At 31.0% G+C, this 24,293-nt stretch overlaps 2 protein-coding genes across 2 annotated transcripts in view; both read right to left on the bottom strand.

Moving 5' to 3' along the window:
* Nucleotides 1–3,266, bottom strand: part of LOC106687813 (alpha-tocopherol transfer protein-like) — a 59,525-nt gene extending 56,259 nt beyond the window's left edge. Inside the window, exon 1 of the mRNA XM_014431913.3 lies at nt 3,120–3,266. The gene's annotated coding sequence lies outside the window, so the exon portion shown is untranslated. The remainder of the gene's footprint in view (nt 1–3,119) is intronic.
* Nucleotides 3,267–18,675: 15,409 nt separating this feature from the next.
* LOC106687798 (uncharacterized) lies at nt 18,676–23,240 on the bottom strand. The gene is made up of 2 exons (XM_014431891.2): nt 23,066–23,240; nt 18,676–19,549 (listed from the first exon to the last, which is right to left on the bottom strand). Exons 1-2 carry the CDS (start codon nt 23,238–23,240, stop codon nt 19,227–19,229), a joined length of 498 nt encoding a protein of 165 aa, XP_014287377.1. The 3' UTR covers nt 18,676–19,226.
* Nucleotides 23,241–24,293: the final 1,053 nt, after the last annotated feature.

The raw sequence follows: 24,293 nt of genomic DNA, 5'->3' as shown, positions 1-24,293 counted from the left end.
ATTTCTTCTATATTTATATATTTTTTATTTTGTCAGTCATAATTTTCATTTACCCTATGAATGATGCATATACTTTGTTTTTTACAAGCAAGAATAGTCTAAACGCTTCCTTTCATTTGTGCACTATACTTTTAAGTTCTTATACGAAATCTGTTTTAATAAATTAAAATTTAAAAGCAAAATTATATCACCAATTTTAATTAATAAGCAAAATGTTCTACTTTTAGGCTAATATTCCATCCTCAGGAACAAAACTTTCAGTGGCACATTCCAGCACATACTCACAGACTCCAAACTATCAACGTAGATGAAATTATAAAAGGGTTTCTCTGTGGGTCCAAGTTGTGACGGAATGTGAAACGAAAACTTTCGTTCTTGAAGATACCATATTAGCCGAAACGTACAATATTTTATTTATTAATTAAAATCAGTGAAATAATTTTGCCTTTAAACATTGATAAATTTACCATAAACTTATATAAATTTCTTATACATATTAATATGAATGTTATAAAATGAATTGATATTTTTATTTCTTTTATATCTAGATTTTTTTAATTTAATAAGTAAATGAAAACGGTTGCCGTCAGCCACAAAATTAAAAATATAATCCCACTTAATATTTATTAAAAAAAAATCTTATATTTATGATTTATCGATTAAGATATAACTAAATTTATTACTACACTGAAATAACCAGCAGTGGAGGAACCAAGGAGGTTAATGTAATAACTAATAAAGTGCTGCTATAATTATATATAATTTTCTTAAAATTTTGATTTCTTTCACATTTTTCGTACTGAAATTTCAAAACCTGATTGACTATGAATTGCTCCTCGCCCCCCCCCCCTCCTAGTTTTGATCCTTGATATAGTCAATCTTTTAAACGGTGTAAAAGAAAGTTAAAACTAAAATTCAGGGCCATCAAGTCTAATATAATAAAGTTAATTAAATATATTTCTCATCTATAACATTCAATATCAAATTATAATTTGATTTACCAACTAACAGACTATCTTATTAACACAGCCGAAAATCAAATTTTCAATTTCAAAATTTGATATTAAATGAAAATATGACAAATATATTTTAATTAACTTTATTATATTATAATTGGGTATAGTATCCTGCTGCTAAATTAATCTAATTTATTAAAAATGTAAATACAACCAGTCTGAAGTAAGAAATATATTTTAATGTTTGTATGAAACCCTGCCATGATTTTTATTCAACATTATCTTGGATGATTATGAAAATTGAGATGTATTATGTGAAAAAAAAATCATTCCTAGGTTAACAAGTACCTTTTTTTTTTAACATTATTTATGTGGTTACTTTGATACAGAACGCGCCACGCCAATCTCAATCAAAATGACTAGATTGAGATTGGCGTGGCGCGTTGTATTTTTAATGTTCTGGAACGAATTATGATTGCTCGTCCACAGTTACAAATTTATTAACGAATTAATCAAAAAGTTAATATTGTAACTTTGCTTGAATAGAGGCGCAAGTGATATGAAAGAATTACTTTATTTTGTATTTGACGTATTCTACAGATTATATAATAGACTGTATTTAACTTTTGACAATGCAACTAGACTACTTTGGGGTAATCTATAGAAGGACCGCAGTCCAGATAGGGACCACTGCCTTTGATATCTTTGGATCATGTCTTAGAAATTTAACAATTTTTTTTTCCTGTCAGTATTCAAAGAAGCCATATCACTCGGCTGAAGATGTCCCTTGATCGACATACGTTAACTTACAACAGGTCGTAAAAGACTTTGAATTATTAACATTGACCAGCGTGACTGATGGCTACGCATTAATGAGGAAGCCTTCATCTTCATGCTTTCTAAGCAGCGATCGGCTTTGATAAGGTTCGTGTACGTCTGAGCATCTGGATGTCACTTGGACCATGAAGATGAGAAATTGTTGATAAAAAAAAACTTATCACGAAAAAAACTCTTTTCATCGGCGTTTTGACTTTTACCAAACCGCAATGACAAAACAACAAATTTATTCACAATAAGAATTAATCTTTCTAAAAGTACGCATTAATTATATTTTTAATATAATGATATTATATTAAATGCATTATGAAATCTGTATATATTCGGCGCTTGCTTATTAGATCAACTCTAAAGAATGACTTTGGACAGAGAGGCACATAAGAAATGGACTGAGGCTATTCCAAACCTAACCGCACTAACGAGATATAGAAATAAAAAAAAAATATATAAATAAATTAAAAAAAAAAAAGATAAAACCAAAGGACATAGGTATTATAAATCCCAAGCATTCCTAACGAAGCTACCCGGTTAGTTCACTTTCATAATTTTGCGTCTTTTTCTGTTTCAGAGAAAGGCGCTTTCTTTCCAGAATTGGCCAAATATTTAACAGAATTCTGAAACTTTTACACTACTGGAAAATAATGTCTCATAGGATATGTCAAATTCAAATAAACATATATTAGTCTCTGACAATTTACTATCTTTAAAAACTTAAAAAGGGTATATAATATTATCTGGAACGATTCCGAACAAACTAAAACGGAGAGAAATGTCTTATTTATAGTATTTCTCATTATTAATTTTTATTTTAGAAAATTGAATTCCATTAAAGGGTACAAAAAAATTGAGAATATGTTTATTTCAATTTAAAATAGCCTATGAGAAATTATTTTTAATAAACGTATAGTTACCGTTTAAAGAAATAAAATTCTATATCAAAAAACTTGCTTAATTTAATTAAAAATTTCAATTTTATATAGATAATTTTAGAACTTCTATATCAGTACAATCAATTTTAAATAATAATTTACCGAAAATGAATATAATGACTTTAATTGGTGATGCGTTGGCTCACAAGATCACTAATTCTTGGAATTAAATTTTTTATAGTTATTTGGTGAACCGCCAGCAATTCTGTGACTCCAACTTCCCTATGAAGGTACGTGTACGTTTAAAATTTATCTCACCAAATCCAATATATACGGGAATTGTTGATCGCATGAACTCCCGATCGCAGTTAAATTGAAATGATTTTTTATGACATTCTCTGCGGTTTTATGAAAGAAGCTGGTGATGATAACACTATAGAAGAGGTTGAAGGCTCACCTTGATTGGTAGGAAGCAGGAGAATACAGTAAGATACACAGCAGACAGACGTGGGCTAGCAGTGGGCTCCTATATAACACTCGTCGGTCACGGAGACTGGATCTAACTTTCTCCACCTGCCGACGTCACGGAGCCCCCCCACCTTTGAGTGGGCTGGGACTCCCCAATCACTGAGTGGATTCTCGCGTCGCGTCTCTTACAACTGAGAACTTCGCTCTACTCATCTAGAGAAGATACTAAATCTTTATTCAGTCAGGTGATGCAGCATCTTTTCTAAGATTTAAGTGACGATAAAAAAAAACCAACCATGTTTGTATTTTGATTGACTCTAAATTAAGACATAGTCGAGAAAAATGATAATATTGAAAAATAAATATTTTTACTTTAATGTGTGAAATAATTACAAAGCTCAAACACCAAATGATTAATTTTCAATATTTGACTAATTTTTATGTTTTTTTCGGTGCAAATAAGTCTCTAAAAATTATTCAGTTTCGAATTCTTATTTTCTTCCATCACGTACAGATTTTTAACAAAGCCATAACATGTATTAGCAGTTTTTTTGCACAAAAATCAAGAAAATCTCTCATCGCACCTGTGTTACTCGACCCATTAACTTTAGTATCAATAAGATTTACTGGCAAAAATAAATAAACCCTTTTGGGTCAGTTAGAATTTTATATGTAAGACAGTGCATTTTTAATTGTTTAAACATACTCGAATTTCTTTAATTTTTTTTTTTAAATCTGGCCGATGTATACATATATATGCTATCATCAGAATGGGAAGAAAGTCGTCCTTCTAGCAGAACAAAAGGATTTGTTTTAGTTTCAAATATACACGACTGATAAGGGTTATGAGTTAATCCGTGGGAAGTATAAACAAATTCATTATCTCTGGTAAGTGAAAAATATTGTGAATAAGGGTTTTTAAGGTGGTCTATCAAAATATGAAATTAATTTTTTATCTGAAATTTTTTTAAGCTACTAATTAATTTTTAATATGTCTAATCCAAACGATTAGCTCACGGCTTGCTAATTGCTCTCTTATACTCTTTTATTCGGCGACAGAGGACATTCTTCTGATTCAGATCATGAGAATAGTCACTCTCGTGATTGCGAACAGATAGATGAAAGGGAAAGAGATTCTGAAACTGAGTTAAGTGGAGAATCTAGTGATGAAGAAGATGCCAATAACGATGAAAATTTTCATTGCTCATGAGAAAAAAAAAGGTAACGTGCCTAATGAATGAACGTGGAATAAAAACCCAATAAATACTAGAGAACGACATGGGATACCGTCCGACCTGCGAAAATATTTCTGCTATATTAGGTACATGGAGCTGTCTTACAGAAAATGATATTTTTTTTTAATATTTATTTATTGCTATTTACAACTGTACATTATAGTACATTTGGTAAATCTGATGTAAGTTAAATTGGAGTGTTACAGGCGTGTAGAGAAACTACCCATTGGTAGCACTCTAATGACATTTTACATTAGCTGGTCTCGTGGCCATCTTCTTTACAGATAATTATATTAATACAACTTTGGTGTGTACAAAAAAATACATATCTTCAATCCAATTTTTTCGAGAGCAAGATAGCAAGATGCTAAATTTATCGATCCTGTTGGGCTTTATATCTGAGAGGAGTCTCCAAAGCAAATCACTAGAATTGTGATTAGTTGTGCCAGTCAGTTCACCGACTTTAAATAGTTATAAATGTTAAAAGGTTTTTATTTCTCTCTACATCTCTAAAATTTGATGACGTCAGTACAAGTCCAGATCGAGATCGAGATACATTTCATAATGATGAAATCATGAATTTAGTCTTAATTCTTCATTAATGTAGTCCTTATTTCTCTCCCCCCCCCCGAAATCCCAAAATTAGTCCTGGTCTTATCTTAAACCTTTTCTAAGAACGAGTAGTGCAGTCTTTGAAAATTAAATTAATTTTAGTTAAATTAAGTAGCTTCATAAAAGTGGCTAAAACTACCATCGACTGCAGTATTCTCTATTTATTTATAAAATTTACAATTAAAATTATTTGTATTCAACTTCAGCTATCATAAGCTCATTATTTCTTTTCAAGAATTAGAGGGAATTTATGAGTAAAAGAGATATTTCACTTAATCAAAAGAGATTTTCCTCTCGTCAAAATATACCAGAACCTAAGTAGTTTCACGTCTAACGCCTGAGAGTCTGAGGTATAATTTTTAATATTTATTTATATGATTATTTTTGCTTACTTTCATGTTCATAATTCTTTAATTTACGTGACAAAATTATTTATGTTCTCATTTAAGTTATAAAATTTATAGGGGTGCAGATATGTGCGCTTATAAAGGACAAACTGGGGTCGGTTACGTCACAGATTCAAACTAGTTGTTTTTTCTCATCAAGATAAAAATTAACAGAAATGCTTAGCTTGCAATCTAATTATTTTCTGAGCTTTGAGATCTCCAAGGAGTTAAGTGAATAAAATCTATAATTTTAGCAATAAAAATTCATACTAAAATTAGCCTTAGTTCATTGCCACCTAATGAATAGATACATTTTTTAGAATGGAGAACAGAAAAAAAATTTCAATTACATGCTTTAGATTTTGCATTTTTTGTATCTTAGTACCGTTATTAACTTACCATAATGCTTTTTAATAAAACACTGTTTTATCATTCCCAGGAAGAAGCCGGAAGTAGCCAAGTGGTGTAAAACTTTTTTCACTATAGTTGAAGTGAAATAAGAACATCAGGAGAGATGTACTGGTTCGTGAAATGATGGCAGTTCTTCAAGAACCATCCGTGGAGATAATTAATGAAGAAGATAATTAAAACAAAAATAAAACTAAATGCTTCGAATTCAATTTTCATCACTGAGCATTACAGGGAATAATTTCTATTATTCTGAACTAGACAGAAACCTATAAATGCATGAGATCGAAACCATCAAAGATGGTATCATCAGATCAAGATGGATACCATGTAATGGTTTACATGGCTACCATCGAATGTATCAGAGGGATATCACCGAATGGAGGGGCATAGATAACATTACTAGCTAGCTTTGAACACTTTATTCAAGTTGGCCCAATTCATTAGCAATAACGTGAGTTGGGATTCTTTAATAACAATAACCCAATTATGAGATAGAAAAATGTCATAATCACTTTTGGAGGCTATCTAATGTGACAAGAGTTATTTATAATAAATGTTTTTCTTTGTAATGAACACAGATTATAAGTAAAGATTATTTTTTATTGTAAGCCTTCAAGGCGAAAGGGTAGCAGATTCTAGCACAAGTGAATCGCGGATACATAGTTTTTAACCGCTGTTAGTGACGTCAGTTACATTTAATGTGCAGTATTATCATATATTTAAGTTTATGAAAAAAAAGTAATCCAATTCCAACTGAATTTTGTTTAAAATGTTATGGTTTTTAAAATGATATGTTATCTGGACATACGAAGTTGAGCTTTGGGGCTCCACTAAACCATCAAATTCCTCCAGAATGCAATCCTTACAGTCCAAAATCCTTCCTGAAATCCTCAATGCTCCTTACTTTGTCACAAATCAAGTCATCCATCAGGACCTCAATGTTCCATATGTTGCCGATTTGGCCAGAACCAGATACCATTCCTTCCATAACAAACTTCTCAACCACCCAAATCCACTTGTTTCAAACCTGGCTTCTCCTTCATCACCTAATAATCCTCCTAGGCGTCTGAAACGAAGATGGCCTCGAGATCTTCTCCTCTAGAAATTTTATTGGAGTTCTATCAGTGGGTAGATTCCCCACATGTTTGTATCATGTCACTATGTCACCTACAGCAAATTTACTTGTACATATGTGTATACAGTTGTAAATAACAATAAATAAATTATTAAAAAAAAGAAATGATATGTTGTTTAAAATTTTATGATTTTTAAAATGTTATGGTTTTTAAAATGTGGTTAGATAATTTTAAATATATCGGTCTGTAGATGAAATGAACTTTTTCAACATGAACAGTGAATGATTGTTATATCAAAATGCTTTTATCATACATTCACTCAAACAGGATATTTACTCACATTTCCAAGCAATATTTCCGAGTGAAACAATAACACCAATTTAAAAAACAAATGACGGAAATATCAACAAGTGTATGTTGCAATGGCATCCTGCTCAATTCCTCGTGGATAGAAAGTGTTTTTTTTATTTATGTATTTATTGCTATGTATTATCTGTATTTTCATACTAACACATTAAGTAAATTTGATGTAAGATCAAAATACAGTGATACAGGCGCGTAGAGAAACTACCCATTGGTAGCTCTCTAATGACATTTAGACAGTTTCCTGTCTTTTCAGTCTTCTGTGAGGATTCCAAGTTAGTCGATTGTCCAGATGTAGACCAAGGTAGCGGATCTGTTCTACAGGGGTAAGGGCAACATTATTAAAGGAGACTGTAGAGTAGTCGGTGAGTTAACGACGAAGGGTAAAGGTGATTTGTTAGAATTTATTTTAATCCTCCAATTATGAAACTATTGTTCGGGGGCTGTGATAGGAGATTTGAGATGCAATTAATGCAAGGGTTATTATTAACTGGGAGCACACATATCATCGGCATACGTGGTGAGGATAGTGTTAGGACTGGTTGGGATATCAGATGTATAGATGTAGAGGATGGGACCCAGGATAAAACCTTGAGGAACACCTGAGGACTGAGAATAGAGGGATGAATACTAAGCAAGATAGAAAATTAGAATTAATCTTTCGATAAATATTAGTATGATATCAGCCTATCAAAGCTAAAAAAATATCCGAGTCCAAGGAATATGGTCGTAAACCATACGTAAAATGGTATGGAGATGATGGTAAACCATTCGGGTTGTAAACAGTTCTGGTTGGAATGGACTTCAAGATATCAGCCATTGGAGTCAAAGGAACGAGCGATGTAAGTGGCTCACAACCATATTCCTTCAATATTATTATCATTAAGTCATTTTTTCAGCCTTAATAGCGATATATCTGCATTGAAATTATATTCAATATTTCTATTAAAATTTTAAGGATGACAGATGGAATTTAAAACAAAAATACTACGATTAGATTGTACCAAGACACTAAACAAAATAATAAAAAAGAAAATGAAAAGGCCTCGTAATTTTAGAAAAACCCGTGGACAAGGGACACACAGATTTTATTCGTTTTATGGATTCTACATAACTTGAAACGTGAAATCTCTAATTTTCAAGGTATGTAACTTTTTTTCTTTATCGATAAAAGAGGTTCATTACTGAAAACAATAAACCTTAATTCACTCAATAGATATTTATGTAATGTAAATTAATTGCACTGACGACTGACTACACTGCTATTAATTGGCCATAATAGTAACCTAGTTGGTAGCACACCTTAACTACTAATTGCAGTTGGTTATAATTTTTAATAAAGTTTGTAGCCATAACGTGATGTTATTATGTCTCTACTTTCTTCTAATGATTTATAGATGCGATATCGTCTTTGCTATCATTAGCGTTCTTAAACTTACGTCCATAGACATCCAAAAATAAATCACTCACAACTAATACAGTCAAAGACAAAAGTATTCTGGCACCGCTTTTAAATCTAATAAACCAAAAACAAAAATACTGAGAATTTAGAAAACCAAAAATATAAATGTTATTAAAATAATACATCAATCTTTTTATAAAAATAATATATACCATTTCAATTAAATGCATTGTTAAAAAAAATCAACCAACTACGTAAATCAAAAGTACACTTTATTTATAGTATATTGAGGTAAACATTCGCGCCACTTTTGGCTCTTACAGTACACTAGTCATCGTTTAGCAACCTTTCTTATAAATTCATAAACACATTTTGTAATAACATAAAAGTTGGAATAAATAGTTTAAATGTAGGAAAAATATTTTAACATTTGATATCAGGAAACTGCACATCGATTTCGACTTCACAGCACTTATTTGACAATCGGTCTAAACTTCCAACTCATTACAAAAGACTGATCTACATAACTGTAATAAGGCCAGTCTGGACATATGGAGTTGAGCTTTGGGGCTCCACTAAACCTTCGAATTCCTCTCGTATCCAATCTTTACAATACAAAATCCTCCTCACTTTGTCATAAATAAAATCATACATAAAGACCTTAATGTTCCCTATGTAACCGATCTAGCCCGAACCAGATATTACTCCTTCCATTATAAACTCTCTAACCACTCAAACCCCCTAGTTTCTAACCTTGCACCTCTTCTATTCCTGACAATCCTCCGAAGCGCCTGAATGGCCATGAGACCTGCCAATATAAAATGTCATTAGAGTGCTACCAATGGGTAGTTTCTCTACAAGCCTGTAACACTCCATTTTAACTAAGATCAAATTTACTGAATGTATTATATAATATACAGTTGTAAATTTCAATAAAGATATTTAAAAAAAAATGAAATCTCAAACGAACAGAAATAAGAACATAACTCTGACACGGGAAACAGAGGGCCCCTAACAATTGAAGACACTGTGGTATTGAATTGAATCTGGTATTTTTGCGTCAATGATGAATATATTTTGTCTCACACTTTGGAAATAAAAAAAATTGTATTTTGTCACTTGATATTTCAGAAATTTATACAGTTGCTCAACCTGTGATATAAATTCATAAATACATTTTGTAATAACATGGTAGTTGAAATAAATAGTTTAAATTATGGAAAAGTATTTAAACATTTGAAATCACAAACGAACAGAAATAAAAACATAACTCGTGAATCAGAGGGTTTTGATACAATTTCACCTTTTTATAACCTTTAAATAAACCCTTCTAGGAATGCATTAGTTCCAGCTCCCGGTTTACAACCACCAAAGGTATAATTACTCATATAGTATTGTTCGTATTATTGCAGTTTTTAGTAATCTTGTGCCACCACACAATGATATTGTACGTAAATATCCTTTATAGTATAGTTGAGAATCAGTCTGATTCTTGATTCTAGAGCAGTGTCGAACAAGACTGTCGAAGGACACTCTAGGAGATAAATTGTAAATAGCAGTCTGTTTATAGTAGTTTTACATATGTAATAGTCACTGTATCTTCTCTTTTCTTACAAAATAAATATAGTACTTCTTACACCTCAATGTGTCCGCAATTCGGTAACAATTGAAAACGCTGTGGTATTAAAATTGTATGTTGTATTTTTTGGTCAATGCCAAAAATATTTTGACCCTCACAGATTTATACTTTTTAAATTAACGAAATTAGAAAAATTGCATTTTCTCACTTGATACTTCATAAATTTATGCAGTTGCTCAATGACATTAAGAAGTAAGAGGGTTAGCATTGGGTATCACTTCAGTATGTGGTAAAGGATCCACATCTTGTTCCTGCTGAAAAAGGCTATTTATCTTTTTTCAAGTTTTATAGAACAAACTAGAAAATTTCTTTTTAAAATGTAAAAATACTCCTACATTTATAAAAACCAGAATAATTCTGTCTTGCTTGTGGAACTTTTTGAATTGGTACTTCTTTTGGCAAGGTACAGCAAATTTGTCTGAATCAAACGAAATATGCAACGCTTCCCCTTCCTAGTAAATAAGTCATATAAAATTGAAATTTTTAATGGTGGCCCTCCTTACGCTAATGATATCGAAAAAGGCTGAGTTTTAAAAAAAAAATTGGAGTCTTAAGTTGCTTAAAAAGTATTTTTCGAATTACTTAAAACTGTATCTCCTAGAACATTATAGGCATTCAGTTAAAAGGTAATTTTATTTCTTATAAAACAATACATAAATCATCTGAATCGGACAAGTATTAGCAAACACGGAACCCGTCTTATTTTTTCGTTTATTTTTATTTTCATTAAAAAAATAAATAGGCTCCGTGATAAGTATAACAAATTTTTTTATTCATTCATTCAAATAAATACTCACATATCATCAGACATCCACTGGTTTTCCATGTTCGAAGCCTTATTGACCTATAATACGTTTTTCAGTATTCTCTTCTTATTTAAAAAAATTACAGTTTAAATTATTTGGCCCATACATCAGCTATCATGAACCCATAAACTCTTTCCTAGAATATGAAAAATTGGTTTATAAAAGACATATATTATTAGCTTGGGAAAAATTCCCTCAATAAATGTCCACAATCTAATATTGAAATAAAAATCGTCAAAAAATGTTAGGAACTAAGAAGTTACACTAATAATGTAGGAGAGTCTAACCTCTTTTTTCTATATTTCTGTTATCAATTTTCTTCTGAAGCTGAATTGTAAATAGTTCTCATCTTGAGCTTATAAGTCGTAGGGTACGTAATATGCTAAACTAAAATTTAAACAATTGGTGCTAAATCTGCTGTAATCCATAGCTTCTGCTGAAAGATATTGTAGTAATTCAAAGAATAATGATGATGCGAACAGTTACAACAAAGCAAGAAGGGGTTAGAGGTTCAATACATTTCATATAAGTACTGTTTTATAGAACAACGTTTACATAAGTACGTAATTTTTTCAAGATCATACTCATTCGCCAGATTTTTACCCACTTTACGAGGCTGGGTGGACCCCAGGAGGTTCCAGAACCCACAGGGTTGTCTCAAAGCTACAGTAACAGAATAAATAATTTATATGCTACATCTGGATTTGAACACAGGTCCTTGGAGTTGGCAGTACAGCGTCTTACCTCAGTGCCACTCTTGACAGTTACCATAAACAATAAAACAAATATAAAATAATTTTTATATGTCCGTATATGAAAATTCGATTCTTGGATTTTATATTAGGTATTTTCTCAAGCAATGCTATTTTTCTGGTTAAATTATATCTTTTTCAGAAATGATTCTATATTTTATCAGCATACAATTTTCTTCAATTGTTTTTTTTTTTTTCAATTATTTTCCTACTCTGTAAAACATCTCTATTAAAATTAAAGAGAAATGAAGTGCACAAATCTTGTAGTAAATTCCCAGCTAATAATAGACTCCATAGCTAAATAATAGATATAAACCAGGCTTTAATAAAAATCATTTTATTATGTTATTTCCATCCAGGAGCCTGTTCCATTATGAAAGCTAATAGTTCATAAATTAGTCTAGAAATACAATTACATAAACTACTAATAGTTCAAATACTTTTCGTTTGTATGAGTACGACTATAAGTGGTATTGGTGGAATTACAAAGTAAAAAAATATATTAGCACTGTAAAAGTTAGTGACATTGTACTAAGTACAAACTACAAGACTATATCTTTAGTATTAGTTTGTTCTTTATAATAAAACAGGGCCCTAACAGTAGTGTGTAGAGTGTGTTTTTCACATAACTTTTCAATATGAAAACCATGGTAGAAAAACTGGTGTCAGATTTATTTTGGTCGAGTTTGAGTTATTGGTAAGTTAAGACTTAAATCAACAATAATAATTGTCTGATAACTCACTCGGTTTTCAGCTGTGACGGAGAACAATAATTTAGAAGTAGATATCAAGGGCAGAATGGCAGCAGGAACCAGATGTTTCTATGCCCTGCAAAAAGCTCTTCGATACAAAAGTCTTTCCAGGAAAGCAACGCTTTTGTTGTACAAAACAGTAATTAGGCCAGTGATAATGTAGTGAGACGTGGACTCTAACCAAGGAAAATAGAAGAGCTCTACTGGTTTGGGAGAGAAGAGTCCTAAGAAAGATCTTTGGAGCCTTTAAAGAGGAGCAAAGATAGAGAATCTGAAGCAATGACGAAATAAAGGAATTGTATGGAGAGTCTAATATCCTCTGTGCTATTAAAAAGAGCAGGTTAAGATGGTTGGGTCATGTGGAGTCCTGTAGGCTATCTAAAGGGATGCTAAATGGTGCACCAGGAGGAAAAAGGAAAAGGGGCAGACCCAGGCGTCGGTGGCTGGATGATTTGGAGGACCATTTGATAGGAATGGGAGTTGAAAATTGGAGGAGTCTCGCTGAAGACCGCGGGGCATGGGAAAGAGTGGCGGCAGAGACACAGGTCCTACAAGGACTGCACCACCCAACAGTGAGTGACTCACTCATTTAAGAACAAAAATATTTTTAAGGAGTTGTCAAAATTTGAATCATCAGCGTTTTCAGGGGACCCTTGCATATTCTTCTCCCGTTCACCCCCGAAATGTGAGGAAAATATTTTTTTCTAGAAAACTTTGTTTTATCACATATGAACATAGATGTCTTTAATATTATTTTCTTAATTGAAAAATTTTGGATTAAATAGAAAAGGTCCAACGCCTGGTGTGATTGAAGCAAAACAAATGTTTAAAGAATATATGTTTTTCAACACATACAATCACATACATTGCTAAGCACCCTGAGGTGTTAGGTAATGAGGTGATTTTGAGGAGTCTTAAAGCTAATACAAGGCTTAACGATGACATGATGAGGAAGTACGGTGCATAAACCTTCCCGCACCGGTGGGACTCACATATCAGCTGCTTCGCCGAGTATTAATAACCGCAGCAGTAATTAAAATTTATCAAGTAGAGTTTATATAATTGCAGTCAGTTTAACGTGACAATTTGTCTCAAGTTATTTTTTTCGTTTTTATTGAAATTCTTTATTAATTAACTATTTCACGCGAATCACACGACTTTTACTTTTCACCTTGTGATGAAATTAAACGTTATACATTACAAAATAATTCTTTATTATTCAGGAAGATAGTTGCGAGAACTGGGCTCTAATAGGTACCCTAAAAAGCATAATAGAGAGATTTGAACGAAAAGTCCTCCGTACAATTACTGGAGCGATCTGGGAGCAAAACTGGAAGAGAAGGATGAACAGCGAACTGCTTGCAGTGACTGGACAATCAATATCTCATGATATGAAGGCAAGAAGATTAAGGTGGGTGTGGAAAATATGTCTCGGAGCAATCCAGCAGGACGCCTCTATGAATGAACAACAATAAATGCCAGTATAATAGACATGAAACCACGTGGGAGGTCAAAAACTAGATATATAGACAGAATCAACAAAGATGCCGAAGAGCTGCATGCAGCAAACTGGAAAGCAGTAGCCCAACATAGGCAGGCGTGGAGAAGGCTGGTTCGGGTGGCCAAAGGTCAAGAAGCGAAAAAAAAAGATTACCTCACTATGTATTTAATATTAGTAAGTCAGAGTAAAATCTGACTATTGTTATAACTGCCTTGGAAAAACAATAATTACCTAATTCTTTCATACTTTTTATTCATTCATTGTCTATTACTATTAAGAATGAGAGCTGTTTAATGTTTCATATAAGCAAAATTAAAGGTACTAACAAATTTTTTTTAACCTCGTACAATTTTCAATAATAATTTCAACTAGTTGATGAACCCTGTTATCGTGATAATGGTCCCAACTCACAATTACAAGTTGAACCAAAGTAATTGCATTTTGTAATTAAATTTTATCGTAATTATTAATTGCAATTACTTTTTGCCCAACTATGTCCCGAGATATTAAAAACCATTATAAACTATGTTCCTGTATAAAACACAACAGTCATAGCAAAAAACAAAGCCGTGTGCTTAGATGCGGAATTGGAAATGATTTACAATATGTCAGTTTGTTTTAGGCGGTTTCATGAAAATCATTTTCTTCTTTAGTTATAAAATTCTTTCGTAGTTCATATTTTTCCATATTGTATTAATGCCAACAAAACAATAGAGACGAGGATTGATTATTTCATATAAAAAAAATTAAAGATACTTTAGAGGAAGTTGTTTTGAAAATTCGGCACTTAAGCCCTAGATAGTGCCTAGCTGATATTATAGTTCACTTGGATGAAAATTGACATACCGAGTTTAATCAACATCGTTAGAACCAGTTTTGAGAAAATTTCGAAAAACAAAGCTAAAAATCTATTAAGTAACAACTCCGGCCTGTCCATTTTACCGAAAAAGTTGCCGTAAATATGTAATTTCAATTTCATAGGCTGGCTTGGCAGGTCACACACCATTTTGCAAGACGTGATTTCTTTGACTCAGGAAACCTCAAAACGTGTATTTCCGTTCGAATCAAATTCGAAATTTTTCACGAACCCAATACTTCCCCTTACTATATATTCCATATATATGTAAGTGAAAACAAAACTTGAGGATCTAATTTAGGGGATTGTAGGAAGGTAGCGTATTCGACTATTACAACATTTACTAGACAAACGGTTTAAACTTCTTATCTATTACAAAAGACTGATCTACATGACTATTATAAGACCTATCTGGACAGAGTTCAGCCATGGGGCTCTCCTAAACTATCGAATTCCTTCCGAATCCAATCCTTACAGTTCAAAATCCTTCGTAAAATCCTTAATGCTCCTTACTTTGTAGCAAATTAAGTCATTCATCATGACCTAAATGTTCCATATGTTGCCGATTTAGCCAGAACCAGAAACCAATACTTCCATGATAAACTTCCCAACCACCAACTCGTTTCTAACCTGGCTTCACCTTCGTTACGTGATAATCCTCCTACGCGTCTGAAAAGAAAATGGCTTTGAGATCTTCTCCTCTAGAAATGTTTTTGGAGTTCTATCAACGGGTAAATTCTCCACATGTTTGTATCATGGCATTACAAAAAAAAAAGTTACTTATAGAACATTTATCATTGAAACACATTTCTAACGGCTCTATAACTCTCACTAATTAGTTAATCACTTTAATTCAGTAAAGAATTGGGTCTGTTTTTTATTTTTCGCCTGAAATACCTAAAACGCCAATAAACACTAGCGAAAAGCTTATGGAGTAATAAATTAAATGGTATTAAATTCTTTATTATAATAAATAGTTCGAAATTTTACTTATTTTCTGTAATGTAAATATATTTATGTCTTTTTTTTGTATGATATTAGTATGAATGAGCTGAATTTTCATTATTACTTATTGCTCAAGAATAATACTTCTTGAGAAATCATAGAAAGCATTAAATTCTGTATCGAATGAATGTTCTGTTTATAATATATAATAACTATAACAGTAATAATTTTCTTCATACTACTTCATTGGTTTATTTCTTAATGGGGCCAATAGTTATTTCCGAGAATGTCAAATATGTCCATGATAAAAATGAATTTGCATCGTTCCTTGTAGAAACACGCCAGAGATTGACACTTCAGTTGAAGTCACAGAACCTTCATTATGTCACCCCAAATTGCCTCGTATAATATAGCACAATCATTGCCTTCATTACCATAATTACCCATCTATTTGATGAGTTGTCGAAAGACAAATAAAAATCTTTTGAAATGACATGCAGTCTTGTTAATTATCACACAATAATCAGAAGATAACTTTTATCAAGCTATATTTATATTACTACTATACTTGATATTATATTTAGCTAAGTTTTAAGTAGCTTTGGTCTTTTTCAGATGATAATATAAATATGTATACAAGTGGAACCCTTCAATTTTGAAATTAGGCCCTCAAAAAGTATTTTCAACTTTGATTCATAAGCAATATGCTAGTTAAAATCATTAATTTAATTAATATTTGAAAAGTAACAAGCACTAAAAAGAAAAATTAAACATTAACAAGAGATATTTTTCTTAAATTTGTATTAGAAAAAATATGTATTACTTTGTGTTATTCAATTAATTTACAGTACAGTAGTTTCTATCAACAGTGTTTAATTTTTTTTAGAAAAAACCTGTATCTCAGGAAATATTGAATGTAAACAGCAGATTATGGCTCATTTTCTGGAAAATTAACTCTACTTAAAATGATGTTCTCTTTGGTTTTCTAATATAGGTAGTTTTAAAGATATAAAGCTCCAAATGAAGAATTCATTTTTTTTTTTTAACGTTTTGAAATACCAGTCATTTTGTATTCCCTCTATACTTGGTGGACTAATAATTATACATAGTTTTCATTAAAGTGATCAAAAATTGGGATGATATAACTGCCTTTCTTCAATTGGGCTCTTGTACTAACATCTGTAAAGGACATTTTTAATTTCCCGATCTATAGGTATTTCATTATATTCACCATGAAAATAGAAAGAGAAAATGTTTACAGTTTCTCATAATGTCATATTATTCACAGTATGTCTAAATTTCTATGAAAATTAGTAATGGTAATTAGTTTGGATTACAGAGATTACACTTTATTATGAAATTATATAGTCCAATATGGTTATAGAAGGGAATGGATATATCCAAGCAATATCTAGCTTGCTTTAGATATATCTCATTATTTACATAACAATCATAAAATGTATGCCGTAACTGAGACGATATTCCATAATTCAATTATACGAAATGATTGAGTGAATATGAATATGAAATAAAAGAATCTTTATTAGAATATTTAATAATGAAATCAAGGGAGACAAAATAGTTCATGATCATGCTCTGACAAAATAGTTCTGACTTGGTTCCGTTATGATATTATTAAGTTTGATTTTTTTTTTTGTAATTTGTTTGAAAAAGTAGAGATGAGAAAAAAACTATTTGTCAAGTATTCACAAAAAGAATTTTTGGGAATAAGTAATAGGAAATTCAATGAAGAAAATAAATTTATTCAATATAAATAACAAAAATATATTTATAAAGAGAAAATAAATAACAAAAATTAAAAAGTTGAACAAAGTAAATATTTAATTCATGAGAGTAATAATAGAAAATAGAAGAAAGTGGAAATTGAAGAAAAATAAAAATTATGGAAAAAATAAGAGAAAATGGAAGAAAAACATAAATTGTCAAAACAAAATTAATATTATTTAAAAAACAATCATTATTTATTTTAAAAATCAATTTAAAAAAAAATCAAATCATTTACAAATGATATAATTGAAGAATTTAGAGGCAAATAATTCAGTTCCAAGAATTAAAAATTAGGCATAAATAATAAAGAAATAAACATGATAAAATGACAGTTTTGTTAGTGCCTCAAACAAATCCTTGTAGAAAATAATTTTATTAATTATTTAATAATAAATAAATAAATAAATATAGCTGACTAGGATTAAATAAAAATGATAATTTTCGTGATGTAGTCAATGAGATTCATTCGGATGATAGTCAATGAGATTAATGCATAATGTAGTCAATGAAATTACTTCTTACGGCAGCCAATGAGATTGCTTCGTAAAGCAGTCAATAAGCTTGCTTGGTATTAGTCAATGGCAGTTTTAAATATTTTAGCAGCACAGTCCTTCTCATTCATTAACAAGTCCTATATAGAAGATGTATCAGATTTTGAAATAGAACTTTACTTATATATTGGGTTAATTTAAAAGACCATTTATATGTTAATTTTTAACCACCAAAAGGAACTTGGTAAATATATAGCCGATTCATTTAAATGAATTTTTAAATAAAATCTTATATCGTTCCCATAAGATGAAGAAACGATGAGATAATAAATGAGCTAGATTATTTGTGTACTATGAATTGTCATTAAATATTACTATACTTCATCAATAAACGTTTAAGTTTATTTCTCTTAAACTTTGTTTTATAAAAAAAAAAAAATACACTTATCAATTGATATAGTTAATTAATATATAAAAACCTGTTTTTCTTTCAACTGTTAATTCAATGTTTTTATATTTTTCACCTATGTTGCTGATAAGTGTGTTCCATACTAGTCAAAATTTATTTTTTAAAAGCCAAAAATTCAATTTTAACTTAAATAATTGAATGTAGCCGATAAATTCCGATCCTGATATCAATCTCTCCATTACAAATTTCCTAACCATCCAAACCCACCAGTTTTGAACGTTGCTTCCTCTACTATTTCTGGTAGTACCCCGAGGCACTTGAAAAGAACATGACCTCTAGACCTCATGTTGAAGTGTTATTTGCGCGCTACCGTTGGGTAGTTTCTTCACAAGTCTGTATCATGACAGTGTATTAATCTCATCACAATTATCTATGGTATTTTTAGTTTAAATACAGTAGTAAATTTCATGAAGTATAGAAAAAAAATTGAATATTAAAAGAACTTCATAATATTACAGAATGTATGAATACGACTTCACTAGAACCCTAAGGAAAAACATTAAAATTATATTTAAACACATTTGAGTCCGTTTGGTCCGTCTTTTGATATTTTAGTTTTGAATACGTTTCCATTACACTAAAAGACTTTTATTCCATTCAACCTCTGTTGTGCTAGGCAACAACCTCCTGAGGCGCCTCGTGCCCAGAGGACAACCGCTCAGCGACCTCTTCGGAATACGTCTCTTCATGAGCATAACCTTCGGCCAGACTGCGATGATGGTGACCTCCAGGAACGGAGATGACTTCGTATGAACTGTGGTGCCCGCCTCCGGAGTGCTTCTTGAGCAGCGACATGGCCGCCAACATGAGAGCCGCCATGGAGGCTGCCATCGCCTTCCCGGACAGAGCGGCCAGGGCTGCCAGTGCCAGGGCGATCATCATTCCGCCCATCATCATCGCCATCCCCAGGCCCTGGTTTCCTTTCTTTCCTCGACCTAGGGCACAGCAAACATGAACATCACTTATGGATATGTCACAATATCAGAAGTAATATAACTAATGTTACACTTGGAAATACCCATCCTCAGTGGAAGTGTTGTGGGTCTAATAAAATATCAAAAATGCTTCTTTGAGTGCCACATTATTTTTTTAAGAAATAAAAAAAAGAAGCATATTTTGGCACATCACTTACCACAATACTTTGAGTTGAAATTAATCTTAGCTCGTTTTAAAATAGATATTTTTGTTCTGTTCACTGAGGCAATACGTACTAATTTTTCTCAGCTGACCGTGTTCTGAGAAATAGTTTTTTATAAACCAAACGTTTTTTTCCGAACAACTAGAAATCAACATTTTGTAAATTCATTTAGGCAAGTATGATGAAAATTGCTAGTACTACAGAGATAATTGCATAAACTACTTTATAGTAAATTATACGAGACTTAATTTGAGTGCTGATAGGCATTTGTAAATCAAACGTTTCCTGCGATATAGTTTTTTATAAACCAAAGGTTAAAAAAAATCAAAACAATTATAAATCAACATTGTGAATTTATTTTAACAAATATCATGAAAACTACTACTTCTACAAAAATAAACGTCATAAACTGCTTAATAGAACATTAAACTGGCTTTAATTTGAGTGCTGATTGATATCTGTAGATCTAATGATTCCTGAGATTCAAATTTTCCTAAATAAATTCCCTAATTACTTATTTTTTACTACATTTTTTATGAGGTGTTGTTTAAAAAAGTATATCTCGGTAAATGTTAAGGGTAAATAGTTCTTTTAGGGCTATTATCAGATTCTACCCTAAAAGTTTCTTGTTATCTTTTCAATGAAATTATCACAAAATCAATGAAGCGGATGTTATTGTGAAAATTATTTTATTTTGCATCAAACCACACGTTTTGTGGTTACTGAATATGAATTATATTAGTCATAGTTGATTTCCTGTATTTTTTTTGGAAGGGAAAGGAGAAGACTGCTTAAATCATACTAGTGCTCTAATTATTTTAAAAGAGTACTATTGATTTTGGAAAACTGCTCCTAATAATTTTATTTAAATAAAAAAAATAGATATTTATAAAGATTGTTAAGTTGAAATGGCATCAAATAAATCCATATTATATATCTTTTACTTAGTTTATCACAAATCAATTTGTAATTATCTTTAGTGTTTTCTCAATTTATTGATACTACAGATAGTCGTAAAGAAAAGCAATCTGAAATAAATTATATTATAAATAGATTATGGTTGACTGCTGTAGGTGAATCTAGAAATTGTTTTATATTCAGTCTAAATGATAACGAATAAAATAAAAGAGCAATTTCCATTTTTCATGGCAACATATTTGAACATGTTAGACCAATTTCTAAAAAAAATTAAAATTAATTCCATGTATTAATCTAAGCTATTTTTCTACTGAGATATTTTTTCACAGAAAGTGGAAATTTTCAATTTCCTTCAAGATTTCGATTCTATTCGTTAAGTCTATACAACTTTAAATGATTTCATAAATATAATTTCTGGTTGCATTGTTTGCATATAACTATAAGATAAATAATTATTTAGAGCTACAGGCATTGGTCTCATTTTGTTAATATTATCAAACCTTGCTATGAAGTATAACAATAATACATTACAATTTTAATAATTCTTTATTTAATTAAATATTCTTAAAATAAGTATTTTGTTAGTTTCTAGGATAAATAATTTTTTTAGTTTTGGTTTGAGAGTTTCTTACAAATTTAATTTCAATACAATTCAATAACATTTTCAAATTATATTCCTAGAAAAATTATTAATGAAGAAGACGAGTATATAAATGGAAATACAATTTTATATATATTATAAATGTAATATAGTTTGATATTAGAAATGCTGATATATAGATTAAGTAAAATTAAAAAAACAAAATTTAATCTCTATGGTGACATAAAAACATTAATCAGATTCGAGAAACAGAAAAACGCATTGGTCATGCGCCCAACAATTTAACAGTAGAACAGACAATTTCGTGTTAGAACAGACATTTTACTTAAGCGTTTTTCGTAATTATATATTACCTTCTACAACTTTCTATGTAAAATATTGTTTATTGTTTTTTTTAAATTTCTGGATTTCTAATGATACATAACACGTCAGTATTACTACTCTTATTTCCAAAAATGTGTTCTCTTCTCGGAAAAAAAAGTTTTCTATTATCTCCTTCAGCTAACTATCTAATTCTTATATTATTAATATGATTCCATTTTTATCACTAATAAAAATATGGGATGGCTAATTATTTCAATTAAATAAAATGAGAGGAAGATTTTTTTTAAAGAATTGTCATTTAAGTCCTAATAAACTATTTAAATGAGGATAAGTTCTATCTGATAGTAAATACCCCTCAATAGTAAATTGATGTTGAGTATATAGATAAACTCAAAATCAATTTTTTTTTTTCAATTTGGGTCTTGTGACGTCCGACTCCCCAATGCGTTGCTTGGGTTACTTTAGCGTTATGCCTACACTGTAGTGTTGATTAGTGATCAATTCTACCTCAAGGAACTAGCATTACCAGAACAAGTTTAGGGATTGGATTATTGGTGCAACAACGAATATCAACAATCACTTATAGGTTCAATCGCTAAAATATATCCAAGAGTTCCAATTGTAACCAGTATTCCTAGCAGCCTCAGTCCCATCTGGAAAAAACTTTTCTGAACTCGGAGATAAAATTGTCATTGTAAAATTTATAAAACTGAAATACATTGAAAGCTTATATATTTTTTAAAATATTAAGTTAAATTAAAATTCAATTAAAATTTAAATTCAAATTCGAATTCAAATTAAAAGTCATATTTGATTAATAGAGTAAATTAATTTTGAACACTTTGAATATTTCTAGTTTGTTTACTTACTTAACCTTTCATGCATGTATATGTTTTAATATTTTGATTTTTTTTTAAAGTTTTCTTTTCGCGCTACTGTTTAGAATTGTATATTGAAATGCTATTGAGGTTTTTGCATGCAAATGGTGATATTCAAGTCGTTTGAACGTCGATTAATCGATTTTTCAAATTGATGGAATCAGAACAATCACCAGAGCAAGGTAAGTCTGCAGAGGGAAACTCTACATTCAATTTGACTTGTCATTTGGAAACATAAATGGAACAGGGCTGTAAGTCAAAAACACACACACACACAATTTAACTAAATAAATGAGCCGTTGGATGCAAAAGGTAAGTAATTCAATCCTGGAGCTTTGAAATATTCAAATATTATAATAATAATATTCACTTTAGGGAAGGCTTTATAAAGTATTTAGTGAAGAATAGCAGTATTTTTTCTGTTAATAATTGTTAGTCACAAGCGTATCTACAACTATATAAATTTTTAAACACGAGCACATTTGAAGTTATGCACTCCGTAATTGATTCAATGAGTATTTTATTTATGAAAATAAATTTTGATTAGAGCATGACTTACACCACTTTTACGCTCAATGAGTTAACAACCCACCTTGGAATAGTGCGACGGATGAGGCTATAAGGGAGGGTAAAATGTTGGCCGGTCTCTGCTCCTCGACTTCTTGCACCTGGTTCGTTTCCTCTCCCTCGGTGGAGTTGCCCTGGTCCGGGGCCGCCACCACGATGACCACTACAACTGCAAGAAGAGCGACAACCCTGAGGACCATCTCTGAAGCACTGTGCCCTCCGATGGCTGCGCGGACACTATATAGCCGTCCAAGAGCGGTCCTGTGGTCGTTCCGCCCCCTGAGGATTCAGATCGCTTTCCAAAGGTTCGCCTTCCCATTTTCTGGAAACTTTTCTAATTGCCAATCATCGTTGATATCTTTGAGCTGTTCGCGCCGGATTTCACGCTCCTCTTCTAATGTCTAATGGTGATATTTTCACTTTTTTTTGTTTCACGCTGTCGAAGGGAATGGGAAAATCGATGCTCTTTTTCTGGAGATAATCCTATTGAAAGGTTGACGTGTCAATGGCTCAAACTTGAAAATTTAAACAGCTTTCTATTTCAATTGATTTCAACCAGAACTCTTTCGCACGGATTAATTAATTTAATTGAATTGAAGAAATTTTCTCTTTTAAAAACTTCAATAAATACATTTAGAGGTCCCAGCAAGCATTTTACTTTAGGATAGAGACGACAAAAATACATATTTTGGCTGAGTAGTGTTCTCTAACCCTACCTTATAATAAGTTAAGAAACAATAGGGTCTTTTTCTTTCTTCGAAAATCGTAGTAAGGGTATACAATATTACCTTGAATGATTCCAAATAGCTTTGAACGGAGAGATGATGGTATATTAGTTAGTGTTTATTTTTATTTTTAAAACTTAAATAGCATTAGAGGAGAATGGAGGAACTGATTTTTGTAACGACTTTCATTTAAAAAAATAGTAATAAAAAAAAAGATTGGGTTTTTCAATTGCAAATTATAATTAACAGTTTATGGAACAGTGTACTATGTCACCTAATATAAGACCTGTAATTAAGAACTTCGATAAAATTAAGAATTTCGTTCAAAAGTAGAGTTTTTTGGGGGCAAATTAAAATGCTACAACCCAATATTACTGAGTTTCAATAAATTTAAATTTTCTCCAAACAAATATGTGTTAGTAATAATCATTATTATATGCTTATTATACTCATCGGAATATGTAAGCTGATTTCATAGCAATAGTCAATATGAGGAAACATACATAAATAAAATAAAATTGAGAGAGA

Source organism: Halyomorpha halys, unplaced genomic scaffold, assembly GCF_000696795.3.
Source record: "Halyomorpha halys isolate HHAL.00 unplaced genomic scaffold, Hhal_1.1 Scaffold1014.1, whole genome shotgun sequence".
Taxonomy (NCBI): Eukaryota; Metazoa; Arthropoda; class Insecta; order Hemiptera; family Pentatomidae; genus Halyomorpha; species Halyomorpha halys.
The sequence above is the reverse complement of the archived record's forward strand: the minus strand, read 5'-3'. Positions and strand labels throughout refer to the sequence as shown.

Bases quoted from the DNA above. Each gene is read 5' to 3' on its own strand.
- LOC106687798 (XM_014431891.2), bottom strand. From the start codon at position 23,240: ATGGTCCTCAGGGTTGTCGCTCTTCTTGCAGTTGTAGTGGTCATCGTG. The intron at 19,550-23,065 runs GTGGGTTGTTAA...GCTGTGCCCTAG, and splicing joins ATCCGTCGCACTATTCCAAG to GTCGAGGAAAGAAAGGAAAC.